Raw genomic sequence first — 15,289 nt, 5'->3', positions numbered from 1 at the left:
ATAGACCTGGTATGTTTGCTCCAGGTGCTATGTTAGATATGTTAAATGATTTGTTTAGTTAGCTCATTTAATTTTCCATAATAATGTTGAAGTACTTTTGCCTCAACATTGAATAGTCATGTGAATGCTTTTGTAAAAGCTACTTTCATTTATTTGTCACACTGTCACATATCTGTTCATTAGTTTACGATAGATTGAGTGAGGTAGATTAACAAGGTGTGATAGTTTTGACACAGGAGATTCATTTGTGCATAAGTGACTCAGATTGAAATGCTAGTGATCTTGCGGTCTGCTGATAGTGCAAGGGTTCCCCAGAATTAATGAAAAAACAGTATTAATGATGCACTTATTTTGTTACTAACATGAAAGTCATGTCTAAGTTTTTCGTAATATGTATTTTTTCATAAACTGTCTGACAGCCCAGCATATGAATGGACTTCAAATTCTTATTGTACTATAACAAACATATTTTAATCACATTTTCCATAGAATTTTTGAACTACCACAGTAGTTCAAAGTGAAAAGGTTAACTTATGTTCAGAAAACTATTTCTTTGTTCAAGGAATCATCACACAGATCATGTACTCTTTGCTTATTATCTATTGAATTTATTACTTTGGGTGTATCGCTTTATATATCAATTATTTTATATAACTTCTTTAGATTTTTCTTGAGTAAGATGAAGAATATTCAGAATTTTTATCCATATTACTTGATAGCAGTAAGGGAGGTAAGATTTTAAATCTTTTGATAGCTTTTTAGTGATACACAATGATGGCATTAATTATTGAAGTTTATGTTATCTAAGGAATTTTAAAAATTACATTGTTAAGGTTATGCAGTGTTTTCTTTTTCCCCAGTTATACTCACATGTCGTTGAAATTGTCTGTCTTCAAAGATTTATTTGTATAGTTGGAAGGCTTAGTGACAGAGAGAGGGAGAATGATAATTTGGGGGTAGAGAGAGTTATATATGTGCTGGCTCATTCCGCACATTGCTGCACTAGACAGAACTGAGCCAGGAACACCGTCTGGATCTCCCACGTTGGTGGCGGGATCCCAAGTGCTTGAGTCATTGTCCACTCCTTCTCAGGCGCATTAGCACGAAGCTGGATCAGAAGGAGAGCAGGTAAGAATTGAACCAGCCCGAATGGGAGTTTATGGTGACCCAAGTGGCACTTAACCCACATTGATTCAGTAGTGGTCTGAGTTATTTACCATCAAAGCATAAACAAATGCCACAGATATTTAAGAAATTTGTAACTCAGGATATTAAAAAGTAATATACTAAGCTTTGGGTTGGTTATTGAATTTAGGTGGTGATTGCATAGATGATTGTCATGCTGTTTTTCTCTTCTGTTTGATATATTTATGCAATGGAGAATTAAGCAATATGTCTTACTTATTTTACCTGTTCATCTTTCTGAAGGAACTAGCTGAACAACTTAAAGCCCAGCTTGAGAAGGCAAATAAATTCAAAGACACTGTAACACAGATATCTTCCAAAAAATCTGGAGTAGACGTAAGTAGTAAAAGTTTATTTGTTGGCACACTTGCCCCTTTGAATGTTAATATTTCAATAGCAGGAGTGTCTTTTGTATGTGTTTATGTGTGTGTGTATACTTCCTTGTTACTTGTTTTTAAAATTTGTTTTCATACATGTTATTTTATATTCCACCACCGTGACATGGTAGAAGAAAGCCTATGCTTGGGGCCAAAGAGAACAGCTTTGATTCAGGACCTACTGTTTTCTGTTTGATCTTGTAGAGATAAAACTGACCCTTGAATTCTTTCCTGTATAACGAGGCACATTTGGTAATTTAATATACACATAACTGATTTGGAGTAATTGATCAGACATTTGAGGCTACTGTAAGATCCTAAGCAGTGAGGTTGAACCTGAGTTTGAGCTTTTTGTCATTTGGCTTGCCCTGGCAGTTTGATCCTTTTCTGATCTCTTAGTTAAACTTTACCAAGTTGCATTAGATTTTATATTTTATGTTCATGTCATCTACCATTTGTTGGCAATTACTATTTAGCTGTGTAATGTGCAATCAGACTTGAAATATAGAAGGGACCATGTAGACAAACCTTGTTGAATCTTTGTCCAGTGGAAACTGTTGTGACTTGGAACAAAAAGTGTGTGTGTGTGTGGGGAAATGAAGCGTATAGTCTGTTAAGTAATATTTTCCTCATTTAATTATGTCATAGAGTAATTGACAGGTTCAATCTCAGCCCTTTAGCACACATTTCAGATACTACTGATATCTTGATCATTTTTAGTTTCTTCTGACTTTCAACAGTGGCTCTCAGAAATCAGCAGAGAACTGTTTAAAGTAGAATTCAGAGTAATTGACAGTGTAGAATGTCTGTCAGTTTGTTTTTGGGAGATGTGCAGCTTTTTGAAGCTTCAGATAGTAAAGCTTTTCTTTTAGAAAGATTTTTTGGCCATAAAGACATCTCTGCAGAGATGGCACAATTGTACAAATGGTTCAAGCTTTATCAGATGTGAGGAAAGCAAGTGTCTCCCAACAATTCTGAAAGAGTTCTTCAGTGCGATTAAATGACTTTATTTTATTATGGTGAAAAGCTAACTCATTATTTATTTATTTTTAAAAAAATATTTAGAGTAGAAATCGAAGTTGTTCGTGGTACACATGAATTTGATGACTTTCTAGAAAAAATGCTGAAATATTTCTCGAAATTTTACCCTTTCATAGAAAAGGAAATGCCATCCATTATAAAGCTAATTGGGGAGGATTCCTTCCATTGTTTAGCTTTTTTGATGGAAATGATAAGTTATAGGAAGGAGAGGAGTCTATTAATTCAAACATCTGTGATTATCAGTTTGGTTTTAGTGATTTAGTCATTAGCATTTGTAATCATTGTTTTGTTTATTTCTCCTTAGAGGATTGAATTACTAAGTATTTAGAATTAAGTGTTACTCTTCCAGTTCATATCTAGTTTTTATAGTTTTAAGGGGTTATTTGTTTTATTTGAAAGTCAGGAGTAAAGTAGAGAGGAAGAAGTAGAGATATCTTCCATCTTCACACTCCAGATGGTCGCAAGAACCAGAACTAGAGTAATGCAGACCTGAGAGCCAAGCCCTTCTTACAATTCTGCACGGGTGCAGGGGCCCAGGGACCTTAGTCATCCTCCACTGCTTTCCCAGGCTGCAAGCAGGGAGCTGGATCAGCAATGGAGCAGCTGTAACATGAACTGACACCCGTATGGAATGCTGACACTGCTGGTGCAAGATTTACTCTTGGTGCACAAGCCCAAGAGTAAATTTTTAAAGTTAAATGAATTAAAACACACACACACACACACACACACACACACACACACACACACACACACACACACCCCTAAAAGGAGAATGCATATTAATACATAATTTCAGTTTTGATTGTCTTTCAGAGTAAAAATATGAAACACGTAGTTCTTGAAAAGTATATCAAGAGAATGTTCAGAGCCTACCACTATTATTTTGGACCCACTTGCAATTTCTGTAACCTTGGTGAAGATAAACTGTCCTTTTATTGACTACTCTCTGTAAGACTTATTTGTGTGGCACAAAAAGACTTTAGCATAGCTGTGTTATTATCCTGGGTGGAAATATTGCTCCCTAGGTATCAGTCATTGAATTGAAAATGCAATCATTTTGATTTATGTACTTACTAATGCTAAGTTTGGGATAAAGAAGTGTGTTGTAGACTATCTGAAATTTTGGGCAGAGTTTAGTGACAGAAGTTAACCCATGAGTAGTTGATGTTTTTGTTTTTCACAAAAGAAAAAAAAAATGACCTAGCCACAAGAGTTCTTCTCTACCAATTGCTTGTCTCTCTCTTTCTCTCTTTTTTTTTCTTTAAAGATTTATTTTATTTTTATTGCAAAGTCAGATATACAGAGAGGAGGAAAGACAGAGAGGAAGATTTTTCCATCTGATGGTTCACTCTCCAAGTGAGCGCAATGGCTGGTGCTGCACTGATCTGAAGCCAGGAGCCAGGAGCTCTTCTGGGTCTCCCATGCAGGTGCAGGGTACCAAGGCTTTGGGCCGTCCTTGACTGCTTTCCCAGGCCACAAGCAGGGAGCTGGATGGGAAGTGGGGCTGCCGGGATTAGAACTGGTGACCCTATGGGATTCCAGCGTGTTCAAGGCAAGGACTTCAGCTGCTAGGCCATGGTGCTGGGCCCCCAGTTGCTTCTCTTACCCCACATGTTCATTATTTTTTTTCCCCACTGAATCTGCTATTAGCATTCTGTTGTATAATTAAGAAAAAATGAAATGTGGCCTTATATGAGAAATAATGAGTCCTTAGATTATTCAGTAGATTTGAGACTTAGATATTTCCTGAAGAGTTTGATTCTTACATGTTTTTTGGATGGGAGCATGGAGGGAGAACACATATTTCTATTGCATATTTATAGGCTAACTGGAATACATTTAAAGTGAAACTAATCAACTCTAAAGTAAATTTTTGTATTTTATGCATTTAAAAATTACTTTTCCCATAGTACAGAATGTATAACAAATTTATTTTTAATCATTAAAATTTTTTTAATTGGAAAGGCGGATATACAGAGAGGAGGAGAGACAGAGAGGAAGATCTTTTATTCGTTGGTTCACTCCCCAAGTGGCTACAATGGCCAGAGCTGAGCTGGTCCAAAGCCAGGAGCCAGGTCTTCTGGGTCTGCCACGTGGGTCCAGGGTCCCAAGGCTTTGTATAATCCTTGACTGCTTTCCCAGTCCAGAAGTAGAGAGCTGGATGGGTAGTGGGGCAGCCAGGCCATGTACCATATGGGATCCCGTTTGGATACAAGGTGAGAATTTAGCCACTAGGCTATTGTGCTGGGTTCACAAATTGTTTAAGATACTTAAAAGTCAACTTTAATGTGCTTTTATAAAGGAAACCAAAAAGATGCAGATTTTAGTTTCATAGTGTTTACTAGCTTTAGGTGTATCAAAGAGATTATGACTAGAGACCAGCTGGGATCCAGTAAAAAAAAACCCAAACACTTGAATCATCACTGCCGCCTTGCACAGTCTGCGTAAGTAGGAGGTTGCACAGGTTCAGGGTATTGAACCTGGGTTCAGTGTGGGATGCGGATGTCTTGAGTAGTAAGTTGAATGGTCACATCTCCTCTCCTAATCCTCCTGCAAATATATAAACATTTAACAAGGTTTATATCATGCATCTTGATGTATGAAGCCATTCTGCATAACTGTGTGTGTTCAATTTTCCTTCTGCTCTTAATTGTGCCATCTTTATTAATTAAAAGTCCTGGAGAAAACTTTAATCCTTTTTTCTAGAAAACACTCAGATTGTCACCAAGTAGCTTTAGTTATCTTTACCTTTCCTCCTGTACGTATTTTATGTTTTTATTTTTAATAGTTTAGTCAATTGCCTCAATATGTCTTGCTTAGAATATTAAATAACATCCCATGTAATCCCTGTCACCATTCTTTTGCTCATCATCTGTCCTTTAAATGGCCACTGGAGCCAGTCTGAATGTGGTTATGGTCTAATTGAAAAAAAACAATCTTAATTTGAAGAGTCAGAAACTGAGGTCATATATTACCTTTTGTATTCCTTTAGCTAAAATTACATGATACAGGAACCATTCAAATATTGAGCACTTCAGAAAGCATTACAAATTTAATTTTTTTGTTTTTTCTAAAGATTTATTTATTTTTATTGGAAAGGCAGTTTTACTCAAACAAGGAGAGACAGAATGATCTTCCATCCACTGGTTTGCTTCCCAGTGGTCGCAGTGGCTGGAGCTGAGCTGATCTAAAACTGGGAGCCAGGACCTTCTTCTGGGTCTCCCGAATGGATGCAGGATACCAAGGCTTTGGACCATCTTCAATCGCTTTCCCAGGCCATAAGCAGGGAGCTTGATGAGAAGTGAAGCAGCTGGGACATGAACAGGTGCCCATATGGGATCCTGGCGCTTGCAAGGGGTAGGATTAGCCAATTGAGCCATCACACTGGACTGTAAATTATTTCTAAAATTTGAATGTGCATTTGTTTCTTTGTGGAGATCTTTATCTTTTCCCTAAGTGTTTTTTTTTTTTAAAGACTTTTCTTATTTATTTGAAAGGAAGAGTTACAAAGAGAGAAAAAGAGGAATAAGAGGTAGGGAGGGAGAGACAGAGAGAAGGTCTTCTATCTGCTGGTTCATTCTTTGAAATGGTTGCGATGTCCAGGAATGAGCCAGACCATAGCCAGGAAGCAAGAGCTTCTTCCAGGCTTCCCACGTAGCTTACAGGAGCCTGTGGTCTTGGGCCATCTTGTTCTGCTTTCCTAGGCGTATTAACAGTCAGCATTCAAATTGGCACTCCTACACAGGATGCCAGCATCGCAGGTGGCTATTTCACAATGCCAGCCCCTGTTTTCTTGACTTCTAAGGCTTCTACTTTTCTGCCTTTGTTTCTTTAGAACCAGTTAAGTTGTACTAAAGAATAGATTTATTTCTTCCTCATTTGTGACTCTGTTTAATTAATTTCTACATCATCTTAATTAGCAGTCTTAACTAACAAATCCTTTTAGAAACCCCATTTCCTTTTCCTTTGCTGCTGTTTTATCTATGAGTTCCCTAACATCTGGAAGCATAGTTTGTTTCTCATACACATTAATGCCACTGGATTATGTAATAGTATGAGAAGTACTGGGTGTTATGATTCCATTGAGCCAAATGGAATGAGATAAAGATTTAATTAGTGAAATTTTAAAAGCAGTTTTGATATATGTGTTATCAGCATATCTTTTCTGGTTACCTACAGCTTCACCACAAACCTATAAAGCCTCATAGGAAAATAGCAGTTAAAATTTGGGTTTGGTGAGTTCTTAAAAAGGTTTTCGTGTTGTTGACCTTGTTTCATGGCTTCTCACTTATGGAAATGTGTAGTGATGGAATACTGGGGTCTAAAACAGATGTGGGAGTATAATGTAGCATGCATCCCTGCTTTCAGACAAAAGATAGATTCCCAATGAAATTGAAAAATTCAAAATTAAAAAACGTGGGGAAATCTTGTCCTACTTGAAAGAAATTTTCCACTTTGTAAATGAGGTCAGTGGTTATAAAAGCTTTGCCAATATATTTTTTCCTTCAGAAAGCAATGGTGTTTACCAAAATGTCATTTGTAACTCATTGTATTAGAAAAATAAAGTAATGGTTCTAGGGCCCGGTGTTGTGGCCTAGTGGCTAAAGTTCTTGCCTTGAACGCGCTGGGATCCCTTATGGGTGCCGGTTCTATCCCGGCAGCCCCACTTCCCATCCAGCTCCCTGCTTGTGCCCTGGGAAAGCAATCAAGGACTGCCCAAAGCTTTGGGACTCTACACCCACGTGGGAGACCTGGAAGAGGTTCTGGGTTCCCAGCTTCGGACCGGTACAGCACCGGCCATTGCAGTCACTTGGGGAGTGAATCATCAGATGGAAGATCTTCTTCTCTGTCTCTTCTCCTCTCTGTATATCTGACTTTATTTTTTTTAAAGATTTATTTTTTTATTATTTTTTCATTGGAAAGGTGGATATACAGAGAGGAGAGACAGAGAGGAAGATCTTCCGTCCGATGATTCACTCTCCAAGTGAGCGCAAAGGGTCGATACTATGCCGATCCGAAGCCAGGAGCCTCTTCAGGGTCTCCCACGCGGGTGCAGGTTCCCAAAGCTTTGGGTCGTCCTCGACTGCCTTCCCAGGCCACAGGCAGGGAGCTGGAAGGGAAGAGGGGCCGCCAGGATTAGAACCGGCGCCCATATGGGATCCCGGGCGTGCAAGGCGAGGACCTTTAACCACTTGTGCCACCGCGCCGGGCCCTGTATATCTGACTTTGTAATAAAAATAAATAAATGAATCTTAAAAAAAAAGTAATGGTGTAGTATGTAATACATACTTTAACAAGAATATGAGACTTAAATAAAAAAATTTTACCCTTAATTTATTTGAAAGAATTAGGATTAGTGGCCTGGTGAGTGGAAGGGGAGAGACAGTTGTTTACTGGTCCATTTTTTAAATGTTTACAACAACTGGGCTTGGGCCAGGTGGAAACCATGAGCCAGGAACTCTGCCTGAACTCCATGTGGGCAGTGGGAACCTGTGCATTTGATCCATCATCTAGTATCTATCAGGCATGTCAGTAGGCAGTTGCATTGGAAGCAGAGGTGGGGCATGAAATGAGGCACTCCAACTCATTGTATCGCCATACCTGCCTCTCAATTTGTTTTTACTTGAAAGATGTACAGAGAGAGAGAGAGAGAATGAGAAACAGCATGAGAGAGGCAAACGGATTCTGTTCACTGAGCCACTCCCCAAATGGCCACAACTATCAGCGTTGAGTTGATCCAAAGCCAGGAGCCAAGAGCTTTTTCTGGATTTTCCATGTGGGTGCAGGAGTGCAAAGCTTGAACTTTCCTGCTCGCTCCGGCCATTAGCATGGAGCTGCAGAGGAAGTTCAGCAGCTGGGACATGAAACAGCACCCGTAAGTGATGCCAGCACCACCATCAGAGGATTAGCATGCTCTCTTTTCCTTCTCTTTTTCTGTAACTCTGCCTTTCAAATGAATAAAATAAAAATCTTTGTTAAAGAGGTATTAGCATTCATCACTCCTCACAGCAATTTTAAAAATGATTTCTAAATTTTTCCCTAGAATGAAGACCAGCAGGAAGTGGTCCTTGTCAGAACTGATCAGTCTGGAAGAGCCTGGCCTGTGAACACGTCAGAAAATTCCCTGGAAGCACGAGGAGGAAGAAGGAAGAGACAGATGGTTTGTTTTGCATATGTCAGAATTCCTTTTTGCCTTGGGGCTTTTTTTGTTTTTAATATCAGACCAAAACATATTTTCTGAAATGTAGCTTCTTAATGAAATACTAGGTAACAAATTTTATTATTACTTTTATTCTTAAAGCCCTTTGTGTTGTATAGAGTAAAATCTAACTTATGTTTTTCACATAATTGTGAAACATTGAATGTTACTGATAATTTTAATGATAGCTTTTTTCCTTTAAAGTTTGAAGGTTCTTTTTGCATACGTACTCAACTCTTTGGAAATACTTCAGTCACTCAGATTTTTACTTGTGTTAGCTAGTTTGATACCTGGTGATGGAGCAGCCTTACATGGTAATGTTTTAATTAAGTAGGTGCTGTGATTCTTTATAAACCTAATTTCCTTTTCCATCTTCCAGCTCTAGCAATTAGTTTTTAGTACTACCCTGAGGCTCTTAAAAAACACATATTCAGTTTTCTCAAATTAGGTTTGTTTTAGTTTTGAAAGAATATACAAGCAATAATTGAATGTACAAAACAATTGATCATTTGAAACTTTTCTTTAGGATCTTTATTATTTGCCCATTGGATGTGTTTTTTGCTGCTCCAGACAGATTAATTCCTTGAACAAACAGGAGTGGAACAGATATTTAATGGAAGGTTTTAGGGTATTAGAGTTGAGATGTGGCGGGAGACTAGTAAAGGTTTCAATTAGATGAAATGACAGAACTGTCTAGGGCTTCTTAAACATATTGTTACACACGAAGGGCCTTGTTGAATGATGAGTGAAGAAGTAAGATACATTCATTCAGAATTCTGATTTGGTTTTGGAGTATAATGAATGGACAAGAGGGACAGAAATTAAATTCTAAGAGATTCAAGTCACAGAACCAGGAGGTTTAAGTTAGTGAAGACAAGAATTGTAATATTGGGAAAAATATCGCTACCCTGGTTTCCAAAGTTCTCCAAAGAAATGAAAGACCTGATTTAGGAGGATGTAAATAGTACATTTCCATTACTTACACAGAGGTTGAGCTAACTGAGAAGACAGACCAGGAATGAATTATATGCGTATTAGAAGGTTGACTTTTTTTCTAATAAAGGTACTTCTAGAACACGAGTTTTTTGTTTTTTTTTTTTTAAATAAAGATTTATTTATTTTTTGTTCAAAAAGTAGATTTGTTGGAAAGGTAGAGAAGGAGTGATAGAGAGAAAGATCTCTCATCCACTGGCTCACTCACCAAATGGCTGCAATAGCCAGAGAAGAATTGATTTGAAGTCAGAAGCCTGTCGCTTCCTGAGTCTCCCATGTGGGTGCAGGGTCCCAAGGACTTGGACCATCCTCTACTACTTTCCCAGGTGTACTAGCTGGGAGCTGGAAGGAAAGTGGAACAGCCAGGACTAGAGCTGGTACCAAATGGGATGGTGGTGCTTGTAGGTGGAGAATAAGCCCGTTGAGCCATCATTCTGGCCCCCAAAGAATAAGAATTTACTAATTAGAAGTGAGTGTCTTAGTCAATTTAGCTGTTATGCAGAGCCACAAATAGATGGCATTATATCCCATGTTGAGGAGAAGATAAGGATAGAGGGGTAGAAGGCAGAGAGTGTAATTTTAATGAAAATTCTTTAACATGGAATCAACTAAAATAGAGGTAAATTGGGAGAATAGATACATAGTAGAACAGTTATACTTAACATCAAATTTATAGATAATCCATTGAAATGTTTTGGAGATTCATTGTTCACTAAATAATGTTTGTTTTATCATAGGTTTCAACCCATGAGGAAAAAGAAAGAGTCAGATACTTTCATGATGATGATAATCTGAGCCTAAATGATTTAGTCAAAAATGAAAAGATGGGAACAGCAGAAAATCAGAACAAACTTTTTATGAGAATGGCATCTAAGGTAAGGTGAATTCGTAGACGACCTTGAATTCTTAGGAGCTGATTTTTTTAGATATATTTGGTGCTCCTTAATGTAGGTTTATTTCATTAAATCTTTTAAAAGACATATTAAAGGTTAAATATTTTTGATCTGGCTGAGAAATATATGTAGGCTTAATTTTAAAGTAGAATTTCTGGTTACTTCTTTAAGCTTCTCATTATGTGCTTGATCTGTCATTTAAGAACTTGTTTTGGGCTGGAGTTTAGTTATTGGGAATGTGCTGTTAGTTTGACTACTGCTGGTTTGTCTTGTCTTAATGTTCCTTTGGTTCTTCATCATTATGCCATGAGTAGAAGAAGATATTTAGAGTAACGCATCATGAATTTACAGAAAGCATCTTGGAATAATCTTTTTTGTTGTTGTTGTTAAATTTTTATTTTGAATGTTTGAATTTTATGGTGCAATTTCATAGAGACTGGGATTTCCCCCGGTCAACCTCCCACCCCACTGACGGATTTTCCCCATGTTGCTACAGTAGCATAGATCTTCATAAAGAGTCATGATTCCATCAGTCTGTTATTTATGTGTGTCCTAACATTGCTGGTACAGACAATGTCGGACAGTGTAGCATACTTGGAATAATCTTAAATCAATCAATCAATTAATCTATCTATCCATCTATCTATAATTTTGCCAATCACTAATAATTGGCAGCAGAATAAATTTTTCTTTGAAATTGCTTTCTTTGTTATTTATTCCATGGCAATCCTTTGTGAAGATTACCATTAAAATAGTTGTATCAAAGGGATACTGTATTTATAACAGGGCTTTATATTATTTATAACAAGATTAAGTCATGACCACTTGGGAAGCATGTAGCTCATTGCCTGTATTTGCAAAAATTACTTTTTGTTTCAGACGATGGGAATCCATTTGAGGTCTTTTAACAAAGGTGTATTATGATCTGGCTTATGGGCTGGCCGAGTCTTTCTGCCTGCTCTTTTGAGAAAGTAATGTGGAGAGGCGAGAGTGGAGGCAGGGAGATCATGTAGTAGGGTGTTAGGTAAGTTCAGATACAGTGAGGAAGTGTTAGGATTTGGGCAGATGATATGGGTGATATATACAGAAGTGGGAAAAGCCAAGGAAGGGCCGAGTTTTGTTTGTTGTGGAAGAGTAGGAGTGATATCCTAGACATGTGAAGCATGAAGTATTCACATGTGAAGTCCTGAAGCTCTGCGTAAATTGATCCTATTTAGTTGCTATTGGCATTAAATGGCATCAGAAGTTTTTGCATGTATAAAATTATTAATGAGAAGAGCCTGAATTCAGGAGTACTGTTTGGAATAGGAAGAATTAAGCAGATGTGATTGAGAAGCAGAAGCTAGTGAGGTAGGAGGAAAATTGAGAGTGTGGTGTTTCAGAAGTCAAGGAAGAAAATAAAGAGGTTCTGAATGACTCAGCTGCTTCTAAGAAGTTGAGTAAGATCTTGGAAATGACCGTTGGGTTTACAAATGTGAAGGTTTCTGGAGACCAGGATAAATGTGTTTTTCTGATCTGGTGAGGAGAAAAGCCTACTTGTGTTTGGTTCAAGAATAGATGTAGGAAGAATTGGGTTTAGTCTGATTATTGGAGCTGATTATTGTCTGTCAATTACAAGGGAAGGAAAGGCAGAGTGCTAGTATATAGACACTGGTGGTTTCACAGGTTTGGTAGTGGAAAAATGAGTACTGAGAGTGGTGATGGAGAATGGGGTTTATAGATTGGGAAGGAAGGTGTAAAATGATCTTTGGAATAACTTGTGAGTGGAAGAAAATAGATTTCCAGGCAGGCAGCACCAAAGATCCACCAGAGGTTATGTCTGTTTTTTCATGAAGGGAGAGTTTATGTTATTGAATGAGGATACTGTTGTTGTGACTTGTATTCATGATTTACCACCATTGCTTATTGCTTTATCAGTAGAAAAAATAACCGAACATGTTTATTTATGTTTACGTTTTGTTTGTATTTTGGATTATATAGGACTGTTTTGCATATTAGCTGATTTGATAATGATTGCATCTTCATTTGGTTAGTTTTCCTCAGCATTTTAAATTAAAAAGTGACAGTCACTAAACTGAAACATCGTAGATGCTATTAAAAAATGTACCAAGGGTATATGATCTTTAAAAGTTTTATTCTCAGTGAATATTAGCTGCAACAGAAAGTTTTCACTTAAAAAGTATGTCCTAACTTTATAAGATGACATGTTTTTGGTGAAATAGTTCTAAGAAGTCATCCTCATTCAAGTTTTGTTTAGAGAAGTTTCCCTAGGTCAGAAAGTAGTCGCTAAGTAAATGTGCTAATTCTTCTTCCACTGATTTTTTGTGTGCTAGTATTTTGTTTGTTTGTTTTTGTATGATCAGCTTATGTGTATGCTGGTGGTTGCAGTTGCTGGGTCAGTTCTGTCTCCAACTCTGTCTACACAAGCCAGTGGGTGTTGCAGCCTATCCTGGTCCTCCCCACCACACACTTGGCCCTCATAAAAACCACTGGGGACTGCGGTCTAGATGGAGAAACCCGCAATAACCCCCACCAGGCCTGCCCCTGCCCTGGTTCTCATGCTTGTCATTGTGTACAGCCAACTGGTCTAGTTTGTTCCACATCCCATTCAACTCTCATACATGTCAATGGGCATTGAAGCCTAGTTCAACCCATCCATCCTCACTATCCAGTCCACACATGTGCCAGCAGGTGTCATTCTCTGTCTAGCCAGGTTTGCTCCAGTGCTGGTCCTCATGCTCACCGGTGGGAGTGGCAATCCAAGAAGAAGGTGCCCACTGCTTCCTTACTGCACCCACTCCCACTCCTGGATTTTGCACTCTCCAGGTGGTTCTACAGTTTAGCTAGACAGAGTTTGTCCTCCTTGCCAGCACTACCAGCTGATGCTGCAGCAAAGCCCAGCCAACCCACACCCACAACCCACATCCACTCTGGAACAGTTAACTTACCCTAGCTTTCCCCTGATCCAGTTCACATGAGACCGTGTCCATTCTTGTCTGCCCCCATCCCAACTCTCACGCTCGTAGGTGGAAATGGTAGTCCAGCCAGGGAGTCCCACACAGCCTCTTTCCTGGGTTTGCCCCATCACTCCCTGGATCTCACGTGTGCTAGTTGGGTGCTGCAGCCCAATCTGGCATGGCCCGCCTCACCTCAGCATTTGCCAGTGGATGCTGTAGCCTGGCTGGGCCTGTCCCACCTCCAATTCGAGTTAATGCTGGTGAGAGCTACAGCTTAGCCCAGCCCAGCTGGCCCCCAGTCTCCCAGCCCTCATGTGAACTGACTTGTGTTGTGGCCCAACCTGGCCTGACTCATGCTCCATTCTGGTGCTTAGATTCACCAGTGGGTGATATGAACTGGCCCAGCCTGGTTCGCCCTTGACGTGCACCAAATATATGCCAGTGGGTACCATTACCAGGCCTGGTCTGGGCTGCTGCCTATGGTGGTTCTTGTGTTCACCTGAAGGGACTGTGTCCTGACAGAGGAGTTCCCAAGCACCTCCATCAGAACCTCTCCCATTGCCAGATCTCATGTACACGGGTGGGTCCATGGGCCAGCCCTACATAGTTCACCTCCTGTCTTAGCAGGAACTGTGGCCTTTCCCCACTTTTTCACCTGTTCCGGCTTTTACTTTTGGATGTTACAGTTCAGCCAAGCCTGGTCCACACCCAGACACAAGTCAGACATGGCTTAGCAGAGGAAGAGACAGCCCAGCCGGTCCTAAACCTACCCTGGTTCTCATGAGCACCAGTGGCTGCTGGAATCTAGCCCAGTCTGTTGCACCCCAACTCTAGTCCACACTTGTGCTGAGGGACATTGCAGCCATATCCAGACTAGATTACAGCCCCCACTACGGTCCTTACACTCACCAGTGGGAACCCCAATCCAGCCAGGGCGTCCCCTTAACTCCCCAGCCAGGCCTGTTTTCAGCCATAGATTGTGTGCATGCCAGTGGTTGCTCTGACCAGCTTGGCATAGCCCCTCCCCTGTCCTGGCCTTGTCTTTGGGTGCTGTAGCCTGGTCTGACCCAGGCTGCCCTCAGTCCTAACTCTTGCTGTGGGGTGCTGGAACCTGGCCCTGCTCAATCCCTGGCTCATACAAACTGGTAGGTGTGACATCCTAGCCCAGTATGACCAGTGTTCCAGCCTAATTTCTGCATTTGCTGGTAAGCTACAACTTCATAATCTTTATATCTTTAATTTAGGGCTTTGGTCCATCTTGACTACATTTTTGTATGTGGTGACAGCTGTAGAACTCATTTCATCCTTCTACATTTGTACATCCAGTTTTTCTAGCTCTGTTTGTTGAAAACATTATTCTTATTCCAATGTATGATCTAGACCCTTCTGTCAAAACTCAGTACCCCTTGTATATGCTCAATTGCTTTATTCCAGAAAGCTTATGCACTATGTTTCTAAGTTACTGTATTTTAATAGTAATTTCATTGGTATGTAGTTTAAGTAATTGTCATATATTTTAGTGAAAAAATCCACAAAAGCTGACTTTCCCAATGTTCCTTCTAAGTCGTAGAAGGGTATTAATCATAGAAATATTTTTGACTTTTCTGTTTCATCTGTCAGCTGTTATTGAGGCAGAGAAGC

At 39.4% G+C, this 15,289-nt stretch overlaps 1 protein-coding gene across 1 annotated transcript in view; it reads left to right on the top strand.

Annotated features, from left to right (window-relative positions):
- CWF19L2 (CWF19 like cell cycle control factor 2) overlaps positions 1–15,289 on the top strand; it is a 78,944-nt gene that overhangs the window by 39,618 nt on the left and 24,037 nt on the right. The window contains exons 10-12 of the mRNA XM_040976882.1: positions 1,429–1,521; positions 8,650–8,766; positions 10,536–10,673. Of these exons, the coding sequence (XP_040832816.1) occupies positions 1,429–1,521; positions 8,650–8,766; positions 10,536–10,673 (348 nt within the window). The remainder of the gene's footprint in view (positions 1–1,428; positions 1,522–8,649; positions 8,767–10,535; positions 10,674–15,289) is intronic.

Source organism: Ochotona curzoniae, unplaced genomic scaffold, assembly GCF_017591425.1.
Source record: "Ochotona curzoniae isolate NIBS_2020 unplaced genomic scaffold, NIBS_Ocur_1.0 contig_2723, whole genome shotgun sequence".
NCBI lineage: Eukaryota > Metazoa > Chordata > Mammalia > Lagomorpha > Ochotonidae > Ochotona > Ochotona curzoniae.
Note: the sequence above shows the minus strand (reverse complement) of the source record. Positions and strands in the feature narration are given on the sequence as shown.